The sequence below is a fragment of the Leucoraja erinacea genome, chromosome 6 (genome assembly GCF_028641065.1).
Source record: "Leucoraja erinacea ecotype New England chromosome 6, Leri_hhj_1, whole genome shotgun sequence".
Classification (NCBI taxonomy): Eukaryota; Metazoa; Chordata; class Chondrichthyes; order Rajiformes; family Rajidae; genus Leucoraja; species Leucoraja erinaceus.
The window spans coordinates 56,191,041-56,217,522 of NC_073382.1; the positions used below are offsets into that span (position 1 = coordinate 56,191,041).

The 26,482-nt window shown below is 42.5% G+C and overlaps 1 protein-coding gene across 5 annotated transcripts; it reads right to left on the minus strand.

Moving 5' to 3' along the window:
- Nucleotides 1-5,179: 5,179 nt before the first annotated feature.
- LOC129698177 (POU domain, class 3, transcription factor 3-like) lies at nt 5,180-25,120 on the minus strand. Of its 5 annotated transcripts, XR_008723636.1 has the most exons (5): nt 24,809-25,120; nt 24,098-24,216; nt 7,616-7,705; nt 7,132-7,229; nt 5,180-5,516 (listed from the first exon to the last, which is right to left on the minus strand). XR_008723636.1 is itself a non-coding variant. In XM_055637130.1 (4 exons), the coding sequence occupies exon 1, from the start codon at nt 21,345-21,347 to the stop codon at nt 20,154-20,156; it is 1,194 nt and encodes a 397-aa protein (XP_055493105.1). In that variant the 5' UTR covers nt 21,348-21,695; the 3' UTR covers nt 5,180-5,516; nt 7,132-7,229; nt 7,616-7,705; nt 19,122-20,153. The 5 variants fall into 5 exon arrangements, 1 of the variants encoding a protein (XP_055493105.1); XR_008723635.1 differs by lacking the exon at nt 24,809-25,120 and having other exon boundaries at nt 24,098-24,663; XR_008723637.1 differs by lacking the exons at nt 24,098-24,216; nt 24,809-25,120 and adding an exon at nt 11,951-12,566.
- Nucleotides 25,121-26,482: the final 1,362 nt, after the last annotated feature.

The window sequence follows — 26,482 nt, forward strand, 5'->3', positions numbered from 1 at the left end:
TAACTAGGAGCTTTGCAAACCAGTCAGGGCACAAAGCTCTGGGGTAACTCAGCGGCTCAGGCAACATGGATAGGCGACGTTTGTGGTCGGGACTCACCATCAGACTGATTGTAGGGGAGTTGTGTGTGTGTGTGTGTGTGGGGGGGGGGGGGGGGGGGGGGGGGGCTGTGTGAGCGGAGAGGCAGGCCAACGCGTGGCAGGTAATAGGTAGATGCAGGCGAGGGAGGGCGGTGATGGAGGGGGTTGCAAACCCCTGGCCGGTGATGAAGGTGGGCAAAATGAAGGCAGAATTGAAGCTGCAAATTGTCTTCTGGTTTAGGTTTACGTAGTGCAATACATTGTTGTGTGTGCTATTCAATTAAATTAGGGAATGTTAGATAAATCCAATCATGCCAACTTCAAGTGTAAGAAATGGAGCGAAGGGAAAGATGCAGATGACACAGGACGGAGACTGACGTAAACACTGACTAAGCTGAGAGTAGGGATGGGATGAGGATACATAATGTAATACATGAGTTTATAGAGTTGGAAACAGTGCAGGGACTGTACTGTTTATAGATAGGAAACAGTACAGGGACTACAGCATGGTCTCCTCCACAATCAGGCGACCATTATAGACCAAAGGCTAGGTTTACTTTTTACACCTTATTTCACTCCCCTTGTCTTTTGGCACAACCTAGTCGCCGATGGTCTGCTGGGGAGTATTTTGAGTTGGTTGTTGGACGAGCATCTGAACGGCGCCGGTTGCAAAATTCGGCGCAATTTAAATGATAATCATTATCAAATCTAACAGCTTTTAACCGGAGATTTCATCGGCCTGGCTTGTAGTTAAAGTCTTCAAATACCCATTGAGCAGGGGGGACCTCATCACCAAGTCCTCGCTTTGGCGCCAGTGATTGAATGGGCCATCGACTAAATGAATGAACATGATCTGGTTGCCGGGCGGAAATGAAGGAGGTCGCCGTTTAAATGAACAGCGAACATAAGCGCAGCTGGTGATGGTCGGCCCGCGCCTGCCATTGATAGGAAATGAGTCTGGTTGAGATAACAGTGGTAGTAGACGCGGCAACATTTCGATATCATGCTTACTCAATGCATCCGCAAACTCAGGCCCCTGTTAAGTTCGGAAGTTTGGTGTTTTATAAAACACATCTAATTCAAGTTCCAAAACATATTTGGCTGCTCGTGTTTCATCACATGTGAATTATTTTTTCCATGCAAGCTACTAAAGACACAAAACAAAATGCAGCAGTAACTCGGCGGGGTAGGCAGCATCTCCAGAGAACATGGCGTTTGCGTCTTTATTTGATATAAACCAGTTTCTGCGATTCCTCGTTATTGCATCTTGATTCTACGAACCGCTTTACGCACACAGTTTCTACATTCATGATGACGCCGGTACCATCCAGTCCCTTGAAGTATCCCAAGAATTACAAACTTGGTGTCTAATGTAGTAATGACACCGCCCTGAATATTACACTGCCAGAATGAATATGAAAAAATAACAGTTGCTGCAAATCTTAAATACAACCAGAGAATACTGGAAACATTCAGCTCGTCAGGCTGTAAGGAGCAACAAAGTATAAATTTCAAAAACAAGACCATTCATCAACAAGGCAAACTCTGTTCCTCGTTCTACAAATGCTGCTCTATTGCTGCGTGTACCCTATATTTTATTTTACATTTTACACCTACTCTACACCGACTCAGCCTCTTTGGTGGCATAATCGCTATTATAATGAATGTATTTATGAGTGTTAACGATAAAAATACAACATTTAACTTGAAAAGCAGAAAGTTGGAGTAATTCAGCGGGTCAGTTGACCGACCGCTGAGTTACTCCAGCGCATTGTGTTTTATTCAGGGTTCCCACATCCGCGGTTCCTTGTGCCTCAGTCTTTCATTTAAAATGGCCTTTCTCCGATTTTAACATACTGAATTCCATTGATTCCCAGTATCTCTGGAGAATAAGTCCTTCTTTGATATACCAGCATCTACAATTCTACAGAAGGGCCTCGACCCGAAACGTCACCCATTCCCCCTCTCCAAAGATGCTGCCTGTCCCGCCGAATTATCAGCATTTTTTTGTCTATCCTCGTTATTACATTCTGATTCAACGAACCGCTTTCAACTCACACTTTCTACATTTATGATGACTCAGGTGCCACCCACTTTGAGTATCTCGTGTATTTTTCATCATGGTCCTTGAACAATGGCAACAGGGTGAAAAGGGGGAGACAAGGAACTGCAGATGCTGGTTTACAAACAAAGACACAAAGTGCTGGAGTAACGCGGCAGGCCAGGCAGCATCTCTGGAGGACGTTTCGGGTCGAGAGGTGAAACGCCACCTATCCATGTTCTCCAGAGCTACTGCCCATAGTCCATAAATACAATTCGTGTATATGGCACCAGTGTGGACGTGGCACACATCCAGACTACGTGTCCAAGGAATCCTTTATTCCGAGAACTTCGCCGTTTCCCCCCGCATGGTTGGTTAATCGTTCTTTCGTGACCATCATTGTTCCAAAGTAATTTCCAATAAAATTTAAATAAATTATTTCTAACGTGAAAAAAAGTATCTGAATTATTTAACGATATTTTATGAACGCACTGAATACCGTGTTCATAACTTGTTTGAAGAACAGGCTTAAGCCATATCTGATTGCTAATCCATTGACTGCCAACTAAGTTATAATAACGTTGACATTTTAGATTTAGGCGCAGATCCTGTCAGTTGGTAAGAATAGCTCTGATGATGTCTCCAACGTTATTGGAACCACTGAAGACAAAAGTAAGGCGAGCGCGGTTCAGTGAGGTCTTCACATTCCATCTGAGGCATGTACCGACTGATGAGATGGATGTTGGCCTCCGGTAAGTGAGGAAATCCTTTCTGAGCAGATCTGAGTAGTGACTTCAAATCCCAACAAATCCATCCACAATTTATCCCAGGTTACTCCGCAGATCCCAATCCCTCTCCTCATCTCCCGCAAACCCCCACCCTCTCCTCATATCCTCTAACCAACCTCACCTGCCCCGCCAGGACTTACTCCAAGAAGGTTGCGAGGTGGCTTTGAAGGCTGGCCACCAAGCTCTGTTTAAACAGGAGCATGCATTGTACTTAACAAATGGTCAAGCAGCCCAACTTTGAATTATGTGGACAGGTTGTGTGCAAATTAAGCTTTGCTAATTAGATAGACATCGGACGAACAATAAATATATCTGATTCGTACACTCACGGAGCTTTGTTGCGTGGAATCAGGCCTTTAGGCCCACTCGTCCATGCCGACCAAGTTACTTAACCGAACCAGTCTTCCTTGCCCCAGCCTTTACCCATATCCATCCAAATCTTTATCCACGTACCTGTCTGTGTGTCATTCAAATTTTGTAATTGTATTCTCCCCTACGACTTCCTATGGCAGTTTGTTTCATGTAGGCACCATAACCTGTGTGACAAAACGTTGCTCCCTTATGTCACTTTTAAAACATTCACTTTCACCTTAAACCAATGCGCTCTGGTTTTAATTCCTCTATCGTGAAGGAAAAACAAGTCTGATCACCTCATCAAGGCCCCATGTGATTTAATGTCATAATATCACCCCTCGGTCTCCTCTGCTCCAGAGAGACAAAACATTATATCCAACCTCTCCTTATAGCTAAACCCTTCAGATCAGGTAACATTCTCGTATATTTTTTCTTGGTGGACATTTTTAAAATGTAATGACTTCCTTTCGACAACAGTGCGTAGTGCTCCAAATATGTCATTATCAACAACGTGTACGGCTGTAAAATGACGAACCAAGCTAGACCTGTGCACAATGCCGTGACTGACGAAGGCTCGCATGCTAAACGCCTTCTGATCCGGTCTACCATGGAACTATGTACCTGCACCCCAAGGGCTCTCTTTTCTACCACACCCTCCACGCCCAATCATTTACCGAGTAAGTCATGTTCTGCTTTGTCCTGCAGGATGCAACATATCTTAATTAAACCCCGCCCTACCATATCTCGGCCCATTGGCCCAGTTGATCAAATCCTGGTGGAAACATTGAATATTATCACTGCCCTATATACCACCAATTTTAGTGCGATCCCCGAACATACTATCCATGACACACGTTTACATCCAAATTGTTAATATACACAATGGACAACAGTTGACGCAGCGCTGATCCCTGCAGTACACCACTTGTTACGCGCCAGCAGTCTGGAAAATAAAACAACCTTCTACCATCACTCGTTGTTTCCTACTTTCCCATCTAATTGGCTTGCTCGCCCTATAACCCACGTGATCTAACCTTCTGAACCAACCTACCCGCGAGGTACGTTGTCAACGGCTTCGCCAGTCTTCCGGCACATTATCCGCTGGTATCCACGATACACATCTCTTTCAGGGACTCTGGAATTTCTTCCCTAGCTTCCCAGAATGTCCTCGAATACACTTGACCAAGTCACGAGTATTTATCGACCTTGCTGCATTTTAAGACCTCCAGCACCTCCATCTCTGTAATGTGGACTATCTTGAAGCATCATTGGTATTTCACCCCGAGCTCCTTTGCACCCATGCCCGGTAAATGCAGACTTGACATTCTCATTTAACATCTTACCCATCACACGTGCTTCCACATGAAGACCACCTTGTTGATCTTTAAATGGCATTTTCTCTCCGCAGATACTCCTTTTGACAAAACGGGTCTATATATTGTACCTCCTGCCATCGGGAAGAAGGTACGGGAGCCTGAAAACTGTAATGTCCAGGTTCGGGAACAGATTCCTCCCTACAGCCATTAGGCTATTAAACACTACAACCTCAATTAAGCTCTGAACAACATAGACTATTATTGTTATTATTGCACTATTATTGTTTGTTTGTTTTTGAGTACGTTTATGTGTGTGTGTGTGTGTGTGTGTGTGTGTGTGTGTGTGTGTGTGTGTGTGTGTGTGTGTGTGTGTGGGTGGGGGGGGGGGGATGATATGTACATATGTGTATATGTACACACACTGAACTTTTTTCTAATTTATTATATTGTTTAGAGTGTACTATGTTTGCATATTATATTGTGCTGCTGTAAGTAAGAATTTCATTGTTCTATCTGGGACATGACAATAAACAATCTTGACTCGACTCTAATTATCCTTGGTAACTAAAATGTCGGTATATCAATGAATAGAGAGCTTTACCTTTTCCAGAACACACAGTTTCACTTTATTTTGTTGTTTGGAGATTCACAGACATGCGCCGCTGACAAATTTGCAAAGTTTTCCGCGCAATAACGCTTAGGCAAGTAAGCGCCACTTTCCTCATAATAACTGCTCAATGGTTAAAAGTCCATTGAAACTAAAGAAAACTTTAAGGATAGATTTAAATTGACGGACAATACCAGGCCTTTGTGCGTTTCTGAAATGGTTGTTGTCTAGTGGCACAGACATGGATAGTTCACCAACTGTATTTGGCGGCGCAGTTCTGACACAACCGATGCCGCCATACTTGTTCATCTCAGACATCCATTCCGGGGTTACTAGAAAAATAATAGAGCGTTATTATTAAGGCATTCTGAACTGCATGGAAATATACAAGTCAATATGATACAGTTTATTTTAGTCTATAATGAAACTATCTCCCATTGTCTTTGCTGTATGGTTGTGGGTTGTATGGTTTAAATTTCATTGTTCACGTTATGCAATGCAAGTTCCAACTCTGTACTACTCCGTCATTGGAAAATCCTGACTGCGAATACACGTTCTTATAATGTGTGTACCGCACTTTGCATAATGCAAAGGTAACTCTGCACAATAGCTCTTCAGGTTCGAATGGAACATGGTCCGGACATACCACAAAACGATATATTCTATGTTACCGCCACATAGGTGCCACCTATTCTTATTAAATAACATTGTCATTTTAATTTAGTTTAATTTAGCGTGAAAACAGGCCCTTCGGCCCACCGAGTCCGCGCCGCCCAACGGCCACCCGTACACCAATTCTATCCTGCACATTAGGGACAATGAACAGAGACCAATTAACCAAGGCCCTGGGATGTTGGAGGAAACCGGAGAACCCGGAGGACACCCACGCAGTCACAGGGAGAACTTGCAAACTCCATACAGGCATCATCCATACTCAGGATGGAACCCGGGTCTCTGGCGCTGTTAAAAGGCAGCAACTCTACCGCGGCGCCAATGTACCGCCAAAGTGTGTCGTCATAATGTGTGCACCTGACTTTCCGCAATGCAAAAACAGCTCCCTGCTTTTTCGGGTACGTATTTATATCCGATTCCTCATAGAGTGTAGATAATTCTTCACACTATAATGTTTTAACATTACATGTATACATCTGTACATATCCCATATCATATGAATCCATTCGGTGTGCAGTACATAAACAACTCCCACATACTAACACAGTCATATAATATATAAATTAGAACTTGTCCGAGAGGACATAAACAATGCGGGGAATTTTGCACATGATAGACAATACGCTTCCCTCATTATACATATCGTCCCTATGCCATGTATAATACTCGGGGTAAATATCTCTGGGAGGATTGTTTGGAATTTGTTGTTCAACACTTTATGGTTTGTGAAGACTAGATTAGTCGATTGTCGTGAAACTGCTATACTTACTGCTGGGAGCTATAGTAGCATAGAAGAGGGCGCAGAAAACCTGAGAGATTGGTCAAAACTGGCGACGAGCATAGTGAAGTAATGTTCCAAAAAAACCCATCAGAATATATCTCACTGAATCTCCACCCAAATCCACAGCCCTCTCCAGCTTGAAGAGGGAGAGTAGCATAGGAAACCCACCGATACTACTCTCCCCTCTGACCTAAATACCATTTGGAATTTAAAAAGACCCCTGCTGGGACCCTGCCTTACAAGCGCCAGAGACCCGGGTTAAATCCTGACCTAGGGTGCTGTCTGTACGGGGGTTTGTACGCTCTTCCTGTGACCGCGTGGGGTTTCTCCGGGTCTTCTGGCTTCATTCTACAGTCCAAAGACGTACACGCTTGCGCGACAATTGGTTTTGTAAATTGTCTAGTGCTAGTGTAAGAGTGATCGCTGCTCGGCGAGGACTCGGTGGGCCGAAGGACCTGTTTCTTACTAAACTAAACCAGCCTAACCAAGTGTACCGTTTAAGTGGCTCCGTTGCCATCATCTGCTCTCAAGGGGGTGAAACTATGGATGTACGATAAGTGTTCTGTTTGCCTGCGACGCCCTCATTCAGCACCTGAAGAAAGAAAACGCAGCCACGTGATTTAAGGCAAGCAGTTTCAGAATCCTTTATCACGACTCTGCCATGTCCCGGTGATTACGGCCGCTAGGTGCTGCACGCCAGACGGGTCAGTACAGTGGTGTGCTGCAGAAACACGGATGGCCGGGCCTTTATCTGCCTTTATGTAGCATGTGTACAAAGGGAGATGAATAAACACGACAGCAAGCATCGGATGGGGACCCGATTGAAATTCTAAACATGACAGTCATGGAATTTAAAATCCGATCATCATATGGAATTTAAAACTAAAATACCGGAAGTCTGAGTAATGTGTCCATGAAGCTATCGATCCAGTTGAATTCCTTTAATGTCCGCTCGGGAGGGAAATCTGCAATCCTTACCTGGTCTGGTCGATATTGTTGACTGTGAAATTGTCCCGCCAGCCATTAGGGAAGCCAATAGATGCTGGTCTTCCCTCTGACGCCTATATCCTGTAATATATAGATGGACACAAAATAAGAATAACTCAGCGGGCCAGGCAGCATCTCCGGGTAAAAGGGATAGGTGACGCCTCGGATCGAGACCCTTCTTCAAACTGAGAGTCGGGGGAGAGAATTCTAGTGGGAAACGTCCCCTGACCCGCTGAGTTATTCCAGCATTCTGTGTCTATCTTCGATGTAAACCAGCATCTGGAGTTCCTTCCTACAAATCCTGTAATAAATAAATGCACACTTCTAGATAACACACGGAATATGATACAGAGTAAATCAAGGCGCTCTAGCGTGACAACCCTGGTCAAACACATTCTTTTGGCGAGTTATCTAAAGAATAAACACCATAGGTATCGCTAATACACATGTAAAGCAGTTTAGTAAAGGTATTCTTGAAAGGGTCAGGGTGTGGGGTATGGTTCGATAGAGGTGTTCTACCCAATGGTTCAATTGTACTTTATCGTCATTACCGGTACGGTGAGATTCATTTTTGCATACAGTTCAGTACACGTATTATGGTACATAAGGACATCTTAGATACAGTACACGTGTCTAGAAATAGTACACCGAGATAGTGTACAATGTGACTGCTCCAATTTACTCGCTTGTTGCAAGTGATTTTAGTATCATGGTCTCTCCACATGCACGTTTTAAAAAAAAATATTCGCAGCCAGTGCAGCACAGCTACCAGTACAACCCCATCTCTCAAACCACGAGATCATCTTGAATCCAAACACACACAACTAAGGCCTTTCGTCCTACGCAGGCGCTTTGTAACAACTATTGACCAAGCATCCTCACTCCTCCCTGCCCCTTGTTATGCTTCCCATTTCTCGTGGCCTTGCACGTATTCGCTGCCCAATGAATATGGCGAGAACCGAAGCCAAAATGAAAATAATTAAAAATAGGGTTAGTCTAGAACAAAAAGCAAATTATGTCGGAGCACGTATTCGACTCCATTGCTATATAGAAATAGCATGTCAAACAGAATTAGTTAAAGGCAAATAACCAACGATGGCGCCCTTCTTAATACTTGAGCTTAGAACTTGATTTAATTTAAAACTAGGAGTATCTACAATGGCAAGTCACCTGCTAACAGAAGATTCCAGACTCTAGACGTTGCCTGTCCATTCTCTCCACGGATGGCCCGCAGAGTTCCTCCAGCGCTTTGTGTTTTGCTCATGACTCCGGCATCTGCAGTGCCCTGCGTCTCCATTTCACCTGCGATCCTTTTTCACACTCAAGTGTTTCATGGTTTCATATTTAAACAGAAGTTGGACTTATTTTATATACACTGAAACATGTGCAATTTTCGTGACACAATAGTCCATTCGATTAATTGAGCAATCTATTTCGCATTACCATTTCTCCAGCTAATATAATTTTTGTTACTTCAATTGTATTCAATATTTGTAGCACAGTAAAATCAAGAAATTAGATGGTAATTTTTACATATGAATTCACAATTTGAATCATACAATATGGGGAAGAGAATGCATGGATATAATTTTAGATGTATATTAGTTCCAGCAGGAATGACCAAGCAGAATGCTAATGCAATAGATTGTTTACAACATAATTTCAAGTATTTACCTCCGCATTGACTGTGATAACGTATTTGCATTTCAGAATAAGTTGTTAATTTAGTGAGTTTGATACTGAGTTAATCCAATTCGTGTGTGTTAGATAAAATGTGTAAGAAGGAACTGCAGGTGCTGATTTACACCGAAGAGAGACACAAAATGCTGGGACGTCGATAGTCTATCTCCTGTGATGGAGGCGATGAGATCACGAACGGAGAGGGAGGTGGCGGAGGCGTCTGAAGAAGGGTCTCGACCCGAAACATCACCTATTCCTTTTCTCCAGAGATGCTGTCTGACCCGTTGAGTTACTTCAGCATTTTGTGTCTTTCTTTGTGTGTTAGACACGGGTTGTTGGTTGTGTGTGCGCGTGTATACACGCATACACGTGCTTATGTGTGCACCCACCCAGGCTTCAGTCTATATTTGGCTTTCTTTCGTGAGTTTTGTGGTCACAAGGCTGTCATTTGATATGGTTCAAGGAGGCTAACAAATTACACTTGCAATCCATTGGTCTCCAATATCATCAATTATTGCCCACCAGCTGCTATTCTCTGAGGCTGTATCCACAAAAGACCTGTGTAAATTTACTCAGGCACAATCCATTCTCATTACACGTTATGTGATAATGTTCTAGACTAGCACGAACATTATAACAACATCTTTACGCGCAAAAACAAAGTCTCAATCTGAGCACGGGTTGGAGCAACGCGGTTATTTATTTCAGTAGGAAGTTGCAGTGTGCTGCCCTACGACAAATATGACTTCGGAATGTTTTAGGGCCACAGTCATATTGTGGTCTGCTGGGAAACAAAAGAAAACTTTTGTTTGTAACTCAGTCAGAATAAAATATCTGTTTAAGGGACGTATGTTTCAAAATCCCACTGCTTCTGAACGGCGTGGTCAGCTCTCTAACGATGGTACTCAACTATTATACTTCAGGAAACAGGGGTGGCCGAGGTTGATGCCATTATATGCTTAACATGTGCTTGGCAGGATTGCAAAGAACTATCAGCAAGGCCTTTAACTTTTGAGTGTGAGCTCTGTTTTCATTTAAAGCACCACCTGATAACTTGTGGCTCGCACAAACATCGTTCGCTTAGGAAGAATAATTTGAAGCATTTTTTTCCCCTCATTTTACCATTCTTACAATGCATAAAGACACTGGATAAAAGTAAGATGTCTGGGTAAAAATTGATCTATTGCACCCTGCCCCCTAATCATCTGTCAATGCTACAAGAGTTTGCAAGGGACCTGACTGACATAACTGGGATTTGAAGAGAATACATCCGGCTCGGGTGTGTAGTGTTCAGTCAGTCGCATTCAGCATAAATTCTTCAACTGTAATGTTAAACTAGTTATTTTTTCTAAAATCCTTGGTAGATTTACTGCCACTATGTTGTTTCCTAGTTTCGAAAAGCGATGTAGTGCATTGTGAATTGGTACCAGAATGCTAGAAGATTTGAACGAACAGTTTGCACTACCTTTCCATCTGCACTGTGCAGCTTGCCTCCAAACCTAAGTCTCCCAGTTAACGCACAGCCACAAATAGAAGCCGATTACGGACTGAACTTTGTTCAGTTTTATTGTATTCCGCATTCGAATGTGGATAGTGCTTGAGCGATTTTGTATGAAAACTAATTGTGTTTAAAATGCAAAACGAGAGGACTGGTGGGCTCATGCCCGCCCGGTAGACGATGGCCAATGATATGCTCTGCCTTAAATACAAAAGGTTTTCTCTTTGGGCTGATTTCTCAGAATACTTTTCATTCAATAGAACTATGTGTACAACATCTCGATTCTAGAATGCTGACTATTATTAGTGACGAAAATGAGAGGGGAATAAGTGTAATGATACACATTGCAACATTAGTAGAATATTTTTGGGAAGCGATTTTGTGATTGACGTCGATAAGTACATGTGCTGATCTCGATAAATTGCTTCTTTATGTAGTTTAAATACATGTAGCGAGAATTAAAGCATAGAACACAAGACCTGGTGATAACGTTAAAATAGGTATGAAGATGGTCAAACGCTGCATTTTGCTATCGCTGACAGAAGCTTCACAGGCTGAAAGGTTCAGGCAGATCGAAAATATTCCTGACTCAAACACAGGTGACTCGCAATGGCCACGATTGTATCTCTTCTTCTAAATCTCTTGTGCAATAAAACCCCCCACAATTTTCGCTTACAGTTGTGCGATATTCAAGAACGACCAAGTTTGATCAACTCAGCTCTACTGTGGGTGGTTCATGGTTTACTGAGCGGCTTTAGCAATCCCTGCAACCTGGCTCGCCATCGTTCGTGTGATTTCGAAATGGATCTCAGAATCCCACATACCTGTTTAGTTTAGACTTGAACTGCCCTTTGTACCCATCGGAGTGTCTGCACCAGGACATAAATGGAGATATAACAAGGGGAGTGTGCTGAGTAAATAGTGCACCGTTAAGTCTCAGCCCAAGCACTTCACACCGTCGTGCTCAATGTCACAATCAAGCCAAGGTCTAGGACTCCCTGTTAACGTGAATGCTGTCCAGTATTCCAACTATATCTTAAAAAAAAACGTAATGCCCCATCGCGTCTGTTTTCAAGGTGCGTGCACAATCTGCTAATTAGGTAATGTACACCAAACTATATGCTTTTGTTTTTAGCAAGGTCGCATACCTGATAGTTAGTTCCAAGTCCACATGTTGTCCCATATCAACATATACTTTTGCATGCTCTCGAATACTGCATGCCAATTATACCAAAAGGCACACAACTGAAGGACTCGTCCATTTTGATTGGAACTTGCGTTGACCCATTTGACCTGGGAGTCAATCCGTATTACTCAGGGACTACATTTCCCATGTGCTGATAAAGATTAACGTCATAACCGCTCATGTGTATATACAAAACACAAATCCTGCCAACAGTTAACAACCACACAGCCGATCAATTTCACGACAGCATTTTACTGGCCTATGGGTCCCTCAAAGACAACCGCGATTGCTATGATCGTGTTTTAATGATCTCCGAAAGGTATATTCATATTATCGTAAAATGTGACATTAAGATAATAAAGGGAAGGGTATTTAACAAAATCTGATTATGTGCATATTGAATAGGAAACACGAGAATATTGTGCCATTACCTTCCTCCTGCGAATAATTTCCTACAGAGGTGATTCTTGCAATCCTAGATATATGCAAACCTAGGTATTGGTAAGTCGATAAAAAGCTGGAGCGAGTAATGCTCTATATGTTAAGAAAATACTTTGTATGAAGAATCTGACTACACATTGGGAGATACCTGGAAACACATAAATAGCAATATTTATTGTGAAAGAGTTCTGGAGCTTGATAATCAAATATTATCCCCCCCTCCCCCAACCACTACCCTATCAAGTTTGCCATTCTCGCCAGAATTCTTCTGACTTTGACAACCAAGTTCTCCACGTAGTGCATCTACATTGACCTGCAATGGAGCCATCCTCGACAATAAAATAATGGAACATTTGGAAGTATCACAACGATAATTAAACTGACTATCTAATACATCACAGAATATTTAAGAAAACGATTCAAATTTCATGGTATCTGTTCGAATCCATTATTCCAAATCTCCATATAGATTTAGGCAAGGCTGCGATTACAGTGGCGGGAATTTTTATACTTTTTGGGGACGGAGAGTAAGAAAATAGTAAAAACCTTTTCATAATGTGGATTTGCCGCTCTTTTTAAATTCGACTTTTACGGTAAGAATATACAAGGTGAACTTAATTGTTCAGCGGTGGCAATGTTCGCAATTAAGGAAGCATTGAGGTTTGGTTATAGATATTTAGTACTTTGTTATTGGGAACCACACCAAGGAAAAAAAAAACAAGGCTGTGGTTATATTAATTTGCCAGTCAGATTTGCCAGTAAGCTGGGCAAATTCAGCAGCACACTCCAGAACACATCTTTAAGGTCCGCAATAAAGTCTGTACAAAGTCAATTTGTCTCCCCACTGGATGCGACAGAGCAGTTTGAACAAAAGAGCTCTCTACCTTTGTGGAGCTGTGCGGGAATCTTTTCAGAGGCGGCTGATCCCGCACGGGTCAGCGGATTCATTTGCTAAAATATTCTATATTTTTCTCTAATGGTTTTTTTTTAGTATAATTGTACTGTATCACTCTAGACTCAGATCCATCACGCCGCTCCATCTAACAAGTACTTTAGATCGGTAAAGATCCATGAATGATCTGACTGTATTTTAATTATTGGACTATTAGAAGCAACGAGTAGTCCTGGCTATAAAACGGGCAGTCCGAACAATTGTGTCATTTTAGCCGCATCTTTTAATAATAATATGTAAGATGGAATATGTTGATCTATTAAGACAGTATATACTGCCGGGAGGCAATAATTTAACTACCACCTCTAAGCATATGCATATCTAAGTTCTTACATATTCAAGTCTTCAACAACACGTATTATGTTATTTTATGGATTGTTATTTGAATACAATCCAACTTGAATGTGACAAATTAAATACACACGTTTAAAGGGGATACAATGTGGAAGGCGTTGCGGATACTTGGCATTGGTTTCTGCAATAAGTCGCAGCCAATTAAAGGAACGCATGAGGTAAATAAGAACTAAGTATGATTAGGAAGTTTAAATCAGCCTGCATAACATGCAGCCATATACAAAAAAAACTGTCACTTTTAAATGCCCCAGTTAGAAATCTCGCGGGGTTTGATGCAGGTTTAGCACAGCATTCCGATTCAGGCCCGAAGTGTAAATGTTTCCCCACCAGATGGAGTGACCTGCTCAATTACTACCAAGTCTGGGCAAGCACACAATACTTTCTCACTAGTCAATCTGCAACACTGTGTGGGAGAAGCCATCTAAGGATCACCTCACATCGACAGCGAGAAGAACCAAGGAGGGCCACACTCTGCCAATTCAAGTTTCTTTGCAATCAACTTCACAGCTCAGTTTTTAAATACACCCAATGGTGAACAACATTGATCAATCACCAATCGGCGTTAGTACTGAATAATACGTTGTAATCTTTTATATTTTTCTCGATATCTTCTTCATTAATAATGTAAAATATATTGAGTTTCGAAGTTTTAAACTCATTTCCGGATTTCAATTTACACTTGTAACAACCAAGCGAAGTTGTAGCTCCATTCTTATTCTTCACCCCAAACAAAGTATTAAAAAAATCACTTTATTTCAACTCAACTAGAATTTAGTTGCCAAGCAACCAGTGCTAGCTAATCGATCGGAGAAATGAGATTTTATTTTAAAAGGCTGCTACGTTTTAATGAATTATTGAAACCTGGAAAACAATGCAGGTTGGGGCAGAATCTGTCCCAACGTGAAGGCAGTGGAAACTCTCATCAAGACCCTTTGCAATTCGCCAGCACATTTTGAGACAGATTCCCCAAATCTTAGGGGTTTTCTGTGCAGCAAGGATGCAGGCCACTTTAGGCTGAAACGATTGGAACATTTTTGTCAGATACATTCCTTTTTTATCCGTAACTGGGAGTGGGTATCGATTAAATTATAGCAAACTGCACGTGCAACCTGTACATTACTCTGTTATTTTTTTTTTACCGAGGAGGAGGGAGTGGGTGGGTGAGTGGGAGGTTGGAGCAGCTAAAATTGTAGCATTTATTGCAATGGGAACTGAGGCAGGCTTAAGCAGATTGGGCGCACTTTAACTTGAGTCCAGATGGGCATCCGTGGCGATTCGCAATTAAAATGAAGATCAGTTTAACAAGACACAAATATACACCTGCGCTTAAATGTGACGGCTGTATATGGGTTTCAATGTAGCCCTAATTGGAAAAGTTAAAATTTCCTTATATAAAACCTCGGTGTTTTGTCATTTCACCTTTCCGTGTTCAACAATAAAAATAAATCCAACTTGATCTCGATCCTAGTTTGGAAGATGGCTCACACTATTTGGCGTGCATACCATGCATTATTTTTTAAAAGAACTGAAATTATCCAGGACAAGACTAACTAACCAATGTCGCTTGCCGAAACATAAGACATATCCTTCAATAGCACCTTCCACAACGGGCAGTGTAACATGTTGTCAAACTGTTGATTAAATTAACTTCCGACACACCTTACGAGAGAATTAACTAGAAACTAATATGCTCATTCCATCCCTAAACGGGAAGATCAAGCCGCAGAATGTGATAAGCTGACCGCTATTATTTGTTTCCTGGCGCCTTTTCTGAATCATTTATAAAGTCCTCGAGGCAGCCCAAGTCAAGCATGTCAATCGGAAGCTTGCAATTAGTTAAAAGGATGAGCCGAACATATTACAAATATTGCAACTTTGTCTTTTTCCTCGTGATACCAATGGAGTCACAACACCGATTAATTCCCACCAAGCGCTTTGGGAAACTTGCATGAGAATACAAACTCAGTTGAACAGGTTCGGTTCAAAATACACCTGTTGCTGCACCTTGTGGGATTTCATTAATTAGAAACACAGCTTCAACATAAAGTAAGCGCTCATGTGGTAAATCCAGACCGTTCATCCAACTTTTTAATAAAGATTAATCACGTCAAACGTCACCCAGAAACTGATAAGTAAAGTATTTTGGAATATCGCCTGATTTATAACAATCGCCAATTACTTTGAAATCGACCACACCCGTCCAAGCACTTATCAACAGTTTACTTCCCTCTCAATCTGCCAATGTGCCATAAAGGCGAATGAATTTGAACGGGTGAAAGCGACAGCAATGACTGCCCCAAAATAACGCATACTTGTGAATATTGGGTCTATAACCTGGCACTCCCTTCCCCACTGCGCGGTGGGATCGTTTAACCACAAGAACCCTATGATGTGTTGAAAGCAATCCCGCTTCAAGAAAGCGGTTCAACGCCACCTTCCCAAGGACAGTGCTGGGTGAACAATAAATGCTTGTATTCTGGCGACACAAACACATCATAAGTGAATATATATAACTACAGCCGTTCGCAGAATAAATAGAAGATGACATAAACAAAGGCAGAATGAGATAATATTGTAATGCAATCACCCTGTGTTTTGTATTTCAATAACCCTACAATTTCTGCACAAGAACGCGAATATATTAAAAACTAGCGAATAATTGACAAGTAAGTGTTTTGAAGATTGGGGAGAAAAGGCGGAAGTAGTGGCTTGCAGGAGAAGAATGTAGGCGACACTGTATTCGTCAGCCGCTGGTAAATCGGCGTTAACATCCTAATAACAGGGATCTTTCTGCAAACATAATTTTAGTACATCCCATGTTGTGGAAATGTTAAATGGAAACATATTGTTAAGAAAATGCGTTGAGAAAGGGAATTCGAAATATATGATAAGCAATATATATATATATGAGAAGAAACAAACTGATGGAGTGGTATCAAACGGTTTAAAGTTTACCACCAAGAAAATATATTGTATTATTTATTATGCTTTATCTTTGACTTCACCTTGCCTTACAGGCTTCAATTACTTTTCAATGGGTCAATCCGATTTTTTTTTCCACACTGGGCCTTAAATAAAACTTCTCTGGAATAAATTGAACCAATACGGGGGAAAATTGAACAATTTCTTATTTCACGCAGTTCACCAATGACCCTTCTGACATCTAATGGGACACTTCTAAGTATTCCAACGTCAACGCTTGGTTTCCTTTAACACATCAAACTTACAACATCAGATGTTGGCCTAAGTTTCCGAGGCTGAAATACCCCGGGAATGCCACACACATCATTTGGGATGGCGCTCCTTCTTGAGCACAGGAATCAACATCATCGGGGAGAGTTTATACAGTTCTGACCTTTTCCTAATATGCAGCCCACTTCATGTGTAAAACCAAAATGTATTTTCGGAATGATTATTATTTGCTAACACTAGTCTATCTTACTGTCAAGACTGATGTTCCCACAAATCCCACGATTCATTAGTATCACTTGGCCAGTGATCAGAACGATTCGCAGTGACGAGAAACGTTCCTATTTGGGATTGCTGCTATTGTCATCTAGAATTCCCAGCGCAACGCTGCGTGGACCTACAACATCCTATTGGCACACACATCGCAAGCACGGGTCTTCTAAAACAACGGCTGAAAAATATAATGGCAAAATGATCGTACATTCCCAGATCTAACTGTACTATAGCACTTCACTGACGTCACACGCCGAGCAGTTCAAAGAATAGAATATAATCCCGAGCATGCCAACAACCTAACATGTGTTGTCGCCTCTTGCGAATATTTAGTATTTTAAAACAATAACGGACCTCTGTACCAAGCAGCTCGCTACATCAATCTCCTCTCCACTTCACACCATCAACAACGTTTTGACAGTCAAAAATATCTAGGCTGGCTCATAAGTATCGTTTCAGAAAAGCAGATTTATAATAGCATCGCACATCAATGTCAGGCACACATTTGTAAAAAAATAATGTTAAACTATCAAATAGTAGGGAAACGGACATTCTGAATTATTGCATAGCGGTTATTTTTCATTATTGCTATACAAATTTCTCATGCATGAGGCAAATACTGGAGAACTGTAATTGTAATGTATTTTTGGTGGGATGTCAATGGTATAAAGCTTAATATGATGCTTGTGGGGGGGGGGGGGGGGGGGGGGGGGTGGGGGGGGGGGGGGGCTGAAATAATAGGGAACTCTGCTACAAATCAAAACGGCTTACGACCTTTGTCCACAGGTAAGTAAAATATTAAATACCAGTCAACGCTTTCATGATGGCCTGTAATTTTATTTTAACATATACCCTGCATGTGGTCCATGGTTTACCTAAAAGCTGTGTTGGGAGTTTTTAGATGTAACGCCTTTAATTAAATTTATTCAGACGCCCTTATTCTATTGGGTCTCGCCTTTGAAACACAAGAGTAAACCAGTCTAAACTCTCTGAGCTCCAACATTCAGTGTAACTGTGACCTGCTGGTGAACTTATTTTTGAAATAGCATTTACCACGCCACCAAAACAGTTTTTCTATGTTTCTTTTAAATAAATAACTGCATATTTAATCGGCCTGATTAATGTCCAATATTGTTGTCAATGTTGTTTTTCGTTTTTGTAATAGATATATTTATATATAAAGAAAGCAACCACTGGCGTAGAAAAAAACATTCAAACTCGATAGAACAGAAGCTGAGGCTTGTGCTATCCGTTTCTGGAAACTCCACAAAGGGAAGAGAACAGATACAAGGCAATCATCCAAAGCCAACAGAGGACTTAAGCGTGATTAAAAGCCAATCTGGGTATTTTAACATAGAAAGTAGACTCTAATTAAATTCATTTCGAAAATCATAACTTTTTGTTTTACATAACCCGTTCTTTCAGAATAAAAACGTGTACTATTTAAAACAAAACTATATTAAATATTAGATCCTAATTGAATAGTGCACCATTAAATTTATGGTTCATAAATACATTCTCTATTTACCCTAGACTCGCACTTTTCTTTAGCAAAGTCCCACTTTTAATGTACACCAGACACATGAGCCATAAAATCGTTTGACTCTAACAAATTTATTTCTTGAATCATCTCTTACGGAATCACTACTCAAATTAAATTACAATCAAATTATCACATCAAAAGATACCCTTATTACCTAACAACTGTCCATTTTCATCGCATTTATTTGTGCTCGTTTTGAAAACATCTAATACAAGATCTGGGGAAAAATAAATTACCGTTTTGCAGCAGTTCATAGGTATTCTGAATAAAATATTAAAAGAAGTCAATTTTGATGAAAATATAAAGTAAATATTTTTTAGATCAGTAACTGATCTACTGACTCTATATTGCCGTCTTTGTAAAGTCTATATTGAAACCTACCAAGAACACTGCTTGGAAATGGCAGTTTTACACAGTCGCATCCACAGCACCCATTCATTCAACTTGGCAATGGTTTGAGAAGAGGATAAGTTCAGTAAGTGCAGCTGCAGATGGTAGAGTGGTTTTTTTTCTCTCTGTTTTTTTCTTTTTTAATAAAAAATGTTTCTACTCCATTCGGCTGGAGGTGAAATTAGAAAACATTGGGGCGAAGGTTTTTTTTGGGGGGGGATGGTGTTGGGAAGGGGGGTGGGGATGAGGTCGAACACAACATAATGAACCAATCATCAAAGCCACATCTGGGACGATTTCTCGCCCAAATCCCCCAGTCCTTTGTCTTGTCTTTTCCAACAAGCCTCGACGCCGAAAGTTCCATCTGTCATTATTTTTGGATCAACCCATTGAATTATTTTCTCTTGAAATTTCCCCTGCCTTGCAGGTTTAACGTTGTTCGGGAGGTTTGCGTTTTAAAGGCCCTCTTTTGCCGGTTTTCCTTTCTAGTTAGTGAGTACAGATTATCACCTTTCCTTACGCCATGATTTACATTAGGAACAGTTTCTCTATTTCAAAATAACACAATGAAAGGATTTTCGTTGTTTCCATGTTGTATGTGCACTTGATAGAACCAAGGGAAAAAACCCGCCGCTGGAAGTATACCAGGTAGGTACCTCAGTCAACCAACGTCCACGGCCAATCTGAACTGGACCAAACCTGTAATCATTTATAAACCAGTCCTTCTGTAACAACAGAGAAATGAATTCACACTTATCTGGAAGTATCTGGGGATGCGAGGGTGGGGGTGGGTCCACCTGTCGATCACCACAAGCCAAAGAGGGTTCAGATTTTTCATGTTTAAAAAAAAAGAAAAGACACCTGCAGTTTTAATGCACTCGTTCTATTCAATCGGCAGCCTCACAATCACAGTAGAAAACCTGCTATCATTGCGATAGTCCTGATCTTGTTGATTTCGTTCAGTCCCATATTTTTTTGTGTTTAAAAATCCAGTCTAAACAGTCTATGTTTAGTGTTTTTCTTTCACTGCACGGCGGTTTGTAGTCCATGGTGAGAGGGCGGTGTATCGGCGTTTACATTGCCGACCTGTGAGTAAACATCGTCCGTTTGCTGCACTCCTCCCGGCGGAGTCATGCGTTTCTCCTTCTGCCTCCGATTGCAGAACCAAACCCGGACAACTTCTTTTTCCAACTGCAGGCTGTCTGCCAGGGCTGTGATCTCCTGCGCCGAGGGCTTGGGGCATTTGAGGAAGTGGCTCTCCAAAGCCCCCTTGACACTGACCTCGATGGAGGTGCGCTTCTTTCTCTTCCTGCCCTGTGCCGCGATCTTATCGATACTGGTAGGGCTGCCGGTCGACGAGTCGGCCTCTTCCAGCCACTTGTTCAGCAGCGGCTTGAGTTTGCACATGTTCTTGAAGCTCAGCTGCAGCGCTTCGAACCGGCAGATGGTGGTCTGCGAGAAGACGTTGCCGTACAGGGTGCCCAGCGCCAAGCCCACGTCGGCCTGGGTGAAGCCCAGCTTGATCCTCCTCTGCTTGAACTGCTTGGCGAACTGCTCCAGGTCGTCCGAGGTCGGCGTGTCCTCGTCGGAGTGGTCGTGACTGTGGTGCGGCTGCCCGTGGTCCACCAGCTCCGGAGTGTCTCTCAGCCCCGGGTGCAGGCTCTGCCCTCCCGCTTGACTCAGCATCCCGTTGACGGTGAAGCCCCCGGGCTGCGAGTAGATGAGCGGCTGGACGGCCGAGCCCATGGAAGGCAGGTGAGCTGTGGTGGTCGCCCCCCAGGCGGTGGGGTGGCCGCCGTGAGACGGCTGGTGCGGCGGCAAGTGCGGCGGGCGGTGGTGATGCAACGGAGCGGCTCCCGTGTGCAGTTCGTCCCGACCCACGACTTGCACCGACGGCTTCACATCCTGTTGCTGCTGTTGCTGCTGCTGCTGCTGCTGCTGCTGCTGTTGCTGCTGACCCAGGGGGCTGCCGGACATGGCCGTGGACCAGGGAGAGCCGGCATCGGTGTGCGGCAGCGCCGTCACCCACTGGTGTGCATGGCTGAGCATGTGGCCGTTGCTGGCGAGAGCTCCCTGCATGAAATCGCTTTGCACCATTTTGGAGGGATCTCGGTATGTAGTCGCTTGCTGCATGCCGCCTGAATCGCTGTGCACGATAGAGTTGGCCGATAGGATGCTATTGCTCGGCATGTACGGATTGGACGTCGCTGTCGCCATGGCTTTCCCCCTTTCGCTTGTCTCTCTCTCTCTCTCTCTCTCCTCTTTCTTGTTTTGCAGCAGTTGTTTAAGATTGCCAGAAATAAATAGAAATAAAGTGTGTTTTCCTTTTTCAAAAATTCTCTCTTTATCTTTGGTTGCGTTTCCTTCTCCTTTTTGTTGTTGTTGTTGTTGCTGCTGCTGCTGCAGAGAGTTTTTGGTTGTTGTGTGAGTGGGGTTGGTGGTGGTGGTGGGAGTTGGTGGAGCTGCTGTTTGACAGCTCTCTGCTCGCACGGCCAGTGTTTACCTCGGCCGCCGCGCCGCGCTCTCTCGGCGCCACCACAAGGAAAGGGGCGGGCGCTTGGCCAGCACCCCCCCCCCCCCCCCCCCCGCCGATTGGCTACCCGCTGGGTGACTGACGCGTCCCGGCCGGGAGGCTGGGGCACAAGGCTTCCTTCCGGCGGTTCCAATTGGCCGCTTTTTAATTAGGGGCCTGTCGCCGTCTTGGTGCTTGGGGAGGGGAGGGGAGAGGGGAGGGTGGGATGGATGGAGGCTGGTGGCGGTGATTTGGGAGGGGGTGTGTGGGGGTGTGAGGAATGCAACCAAGCAGAAAAGCTGCAAACAGACCCCCCCCTCCAGCCCTCCCACCTCTTCCTTAAATCAAGAAAATAGATTTCTTTTTTTTCCTGAAGTGGTGGTCAAAAAAAATAAGGGGGCAAGTTGACCATTTCTGAATGAATGAATGGGAAACAAAATAATGCAAACTTCGTCCTAGCTGATGCAAACGAAGAAGACTTGTGTCCCCGAAAGTAATAGAAAGAAATGCATCCGACTCATCTTGCATTGTAAACAGAACCCTGTGAATGCACCAGTTTCATCTTATCACTTCATTCAGATCTGCTGGGAAATAATCTACATTTTGCAAACGATTTCAGTCCTAAGTAAGATCTTATATGTTTTATGGGGAGCTAATCTGGATAATTTAAGCGTAGGATTTTCAGGGCTGCGAAAGAGTTTACAGATGTAACACAGATCTCATTTAAATCTCTGATCTCCAGGTGCAGACGCTGAATAGTCTGTGCCAGAGCCCCAACAGCATGTTTTCCTTTCCAGCAGATTTTCCTTGGACCAGTCTCAAACCGAGTCTCGTGGTTTTGTTTACACTGAATGGAGAGTATAGCGGCGGTGCCATGGGGCCGTCTTTCATTAATATACAGTGAGGATTTTGTCTAAATTGCAGCCACGAATTTCACAGTGCACGCATTTAAAGATGTCTCAGGTGGACTGATGAAACGCGTACGCGCCGCCGAAAAGAGCTGCCTTAAAACAACTTAAAGGTCAACGACAATGATGGGAAAGACTTAAAATGTATTTTGTCTTTTTCTTTAAAAAAAAATCCATAAATTGTTTCCCCACCAAGAAAAAAAAAGTAAAACATCAGAGAGCAATTTGTACTGATTTACATTTGCATAAATTTTCATATATTTTGGTGAAAATAATAGACTAGCGAGAGACGGGCTCAGTGAAGCCAGTATAAGGGCACATCCATGCGAGGATCGACCAGGAACAATGTGGATCGAAGGTAAAAAGCAAAGTCTGTATTCCAAATGTGCGAAACTTTTCTACACTATTTACGAGTTGCCAGCGACTGACTATCCCATTGGTAAGTCTGCATTCTTAACGCAAAACGTTGGTTAGCAGCGTCAGGTCGGCTTTTTTTTATAGCAAATTGTGAGTTTAGAGACGCTCGGCGGTGTTGGGCTCGGTTTTTACTATAGTATATTTTGTCAGGATCGATCTGCTTTCACGAAATGGACAAGTGCAGAGCGCGGCTCAAGCATTAACGCCGCGGTGAAAACACGATTCGAGTGCGATCTCACGGAAATAAACGTGAACTCTGGAGATGCAGATCGTGCAACCGATACCGCCGACTATATCGAGCCCTGTGGTTCTGAGAGGTCCGTCCGCGGCTATGCGCTATCAATCACTACCAAGGAGAACTTGGCAGAGTTCGCCGGAGAGGTGGGTGCGAATACCCTGCTCAGACATGGACGCCATCTCGCAACATTTAAAATCGTCTTTAACTTTCCTCCCATCGAATGCAAAGAAAAAGGTAAAACTCAATGCACACCGGAAGCGATTCGATTGTCAAGGTCAAGTGTAAAATAAATCTTCCAAAATATGGCATTTCAAACAGTGCTGTCTTCCTCCGCAGCTCCGTCTTTGCATCGAGGCACTTCATATTACTGATTCCAAAAAAAAGATTCGCGTGGTGACGAATGGAATTAATTTGAATGTCAAGCTTACTTAAAACACCACACACACACACACACACACACACACACACACACACACACATTTGTGTGTATGCACACACAAACGTGTGACTATGATTATATACGATATAACGGGCCACCGTTTTGCACACTTTTCAACTTTTTTAATCCATTTTCATTGCGCGACTGATTTGTATAAACATCAATGTTTGTTACTGGTGAAGAGTTTGTGCCTGCAGAGGTCCATGAGAGATTTTAGTTTATCCTGGTGTTTCATCCAAATCCATAAATTATAACATTAAGATCAAAGTGAAGGATCAATAACAAAATGTATCAACATTTTAAAGATTTTTTTTGTTCATTGTTCGGGTTTTCATTCACAGGCCGATTCTTTCTTTCAGAGGCATATAATTATTTCCCCTTCAAGCTTATATATAGTTCTCTCTGTATCACACGCACACTTTCCCTCACACGCATATATTTTTTCACTCTTACCTTGATGCATCCCTCTGTGCCCCTTTGGAACAGATGCCACGTAGAGCTGTTCCCCGAAGATCATTTGTTTTCTTGACGGGGTGCATTTCTGCCCACAGCGTTTTCGTTGCCATAGAGAACTAAATAAAAGGGAAGAACAGTAGTCACATTAACCTATATGTTTGTGCACTGGGGTTGAGATAAAGGACTCCATTTCAGCGAGAAAGAAAGCTCGAGACCCGAGTCAGTGTATAGAGTTCTCTATATAGTCTCAATAAAGGTAGCTGTCTCCCGTTCCAAATTCTGACATTTTAAAACATTTAGCTGATTTTTTATTTTATTTGGATGGCGTTAATTTTATTAGACACGGGGTCTAGAGCCCAGATGCAAAATCGAGGAGTTTGAAAGACGTTGCCTTTTCAGGGTTGGGGCGGCAGGGGGCACTGTCGTGCGGGGAAAGGTGCAGCAGAGCGAAGAGTAATAACGAGAGCTTGGGATGAAGTAATGAAAAGACACAAGAGAGAAAGGCAAGGGCAACGAGTTTATAAACAAGGAGAAATATAATGCGATCAAATATTTAAAGAAAACACAAATCAAAATAACAATATATAACATTGAAATGTTGAATTTCTAACACCTTACGCGGAGCTCCCAACATTTTAAATTATTTCTAATTTCTGCTGGAAGTTTTAATGATTACAAAAAAGTAAACACATGAATTACTTTTCGTACCACGAGTTAAAAAAAAAGTTATGGATTTAGCGCAATTGGAATTACACCGGGCAGAGAGAGACTTTTAAGTTTGACATTAGATCAGTTGCTGACGACTGAATCACTAAAGTGAAGGGCAGGCGGAAGAAAGCGATAAATGCGTATCGTCAGTCTAAAATTCAAAGTGCTTCACTAAAGCACCTCAACACAGCAGCTTGTGACGGATACCCGGCAGAAAGTGCAGGCCAAAAGTTCAGCATCACTCTGCTTAATTGTTTTTTGCTGCTGAAATTGTTAAATATATATACTAGTCCGTGCTGTTACTAATTGCGTAGTTTTTGTCATGGGCGAAAGTTTTAAAATGAGAAGTAGCAGATTTTTGTTTGTGCGCGACTTCGATTCCCCAGCTTATTTTAAGAACTTTGAATTAACTTTGCTACGGTTGACTTGAATATTAAATAAACTTAGACCGTCTCCCTGGAGGGAAGGTGCATGTCGAAGAGTGCTTTCCGATGTTCTGCTCGTTAGCCGATTATGGCGATGATTTGGGGGAGAAGAAAAATCTGATTTAAAAGCCTAGTTCTGATGTGACCCACTAGAAACTTTTTTTTTGCTTTAGGGGATAACAAACTAAGTTAAACCTCTGTAGTTCCGGGAGGGGTCTACTGAGAACGTGATTTCCCACTGAGTGGATGTTTCCAAATCAAATCAAAGGAAAAGTAAAGAGGCGAATTAGCAGGCGATATGTCACTGTGAAAAAAAATGATGAAAATCACCATGCCATATAAACTATGTAAAAGTCCGGGAGTTTGTAAAGGATTCTGCTGTCTGAAGGTCGACTATATTTTTTTTTTTTTGGGGGGGGGGGGGGGGGGGGGGGGGGGGGGGGGGGGGGGGGGGGGGGGGGGGGGGGGGGGGGGGGGGGGGGCATCACTGTTTTCACGGTCACCCCACTATTTATACCGCAACAAAGTAACATTTGATGAGAATGTCCATAGCGCCAGATGCCAGAGTAAAGATTTTCTTCCATCTTGTAGATATTGCATAGTTTTACAAATGGCAATTAGTTTTCTGCATTACAAGTCTCAACTTTAAAAGTTTTTAATTAACGTGCACAATTCGCAGCGCAGATAACGCAGAAACAAACCGCTTATCCGAAACTGTGCGTAAGCCGGTTGGAGTTTCCCACGGATATTTGACTGTGCATCATTAACTGCTGGAGATGAAAAATACTCTCCCCATAAACATTTCCACGGTATAATTCCTATTGTTTCCGGGCCGGTTTATCATCGCTACTGTTCTCATTTAACACATTACAATTCCAATGGTATGACCTTCACAAGCGTTGTCTATAATGGGGTGGGTTCGCAATCTATATTGACATCGCTAATTATTACATTTTTGTTGGAGAGAAAAGTTATAGAAGGTCTCGGCTCCCGCAGTGTGTTTGGACGACTCGAAATGCGATGTTACAAAGATAAGGAGTGCCCTTCATTACACTGTTTGTTTACAATTAAGTAACATTTAGCAATTGTTAGTACAAGGTGTAAATTTACCACGGAAGTTCCAGATTGCTGATCGAATGAGCATTTAAATTAATCAATTACTTAATAGTGAACAACATTTGCCGATTAATTTTCTATTTTTGGGTTGAAATCGAAAAGGCATGGAGCGGGGGCTTTTTAACAGATATTG

Coding starts and splice junctions, on each gene's coding strand:
- LOC129698177 (XM_055637130.1), bottom strand. CDS start 21,347: ATGGCGACAGCGACGTCCAATCCGTACATGCCGAGCAATAGCATCCTA.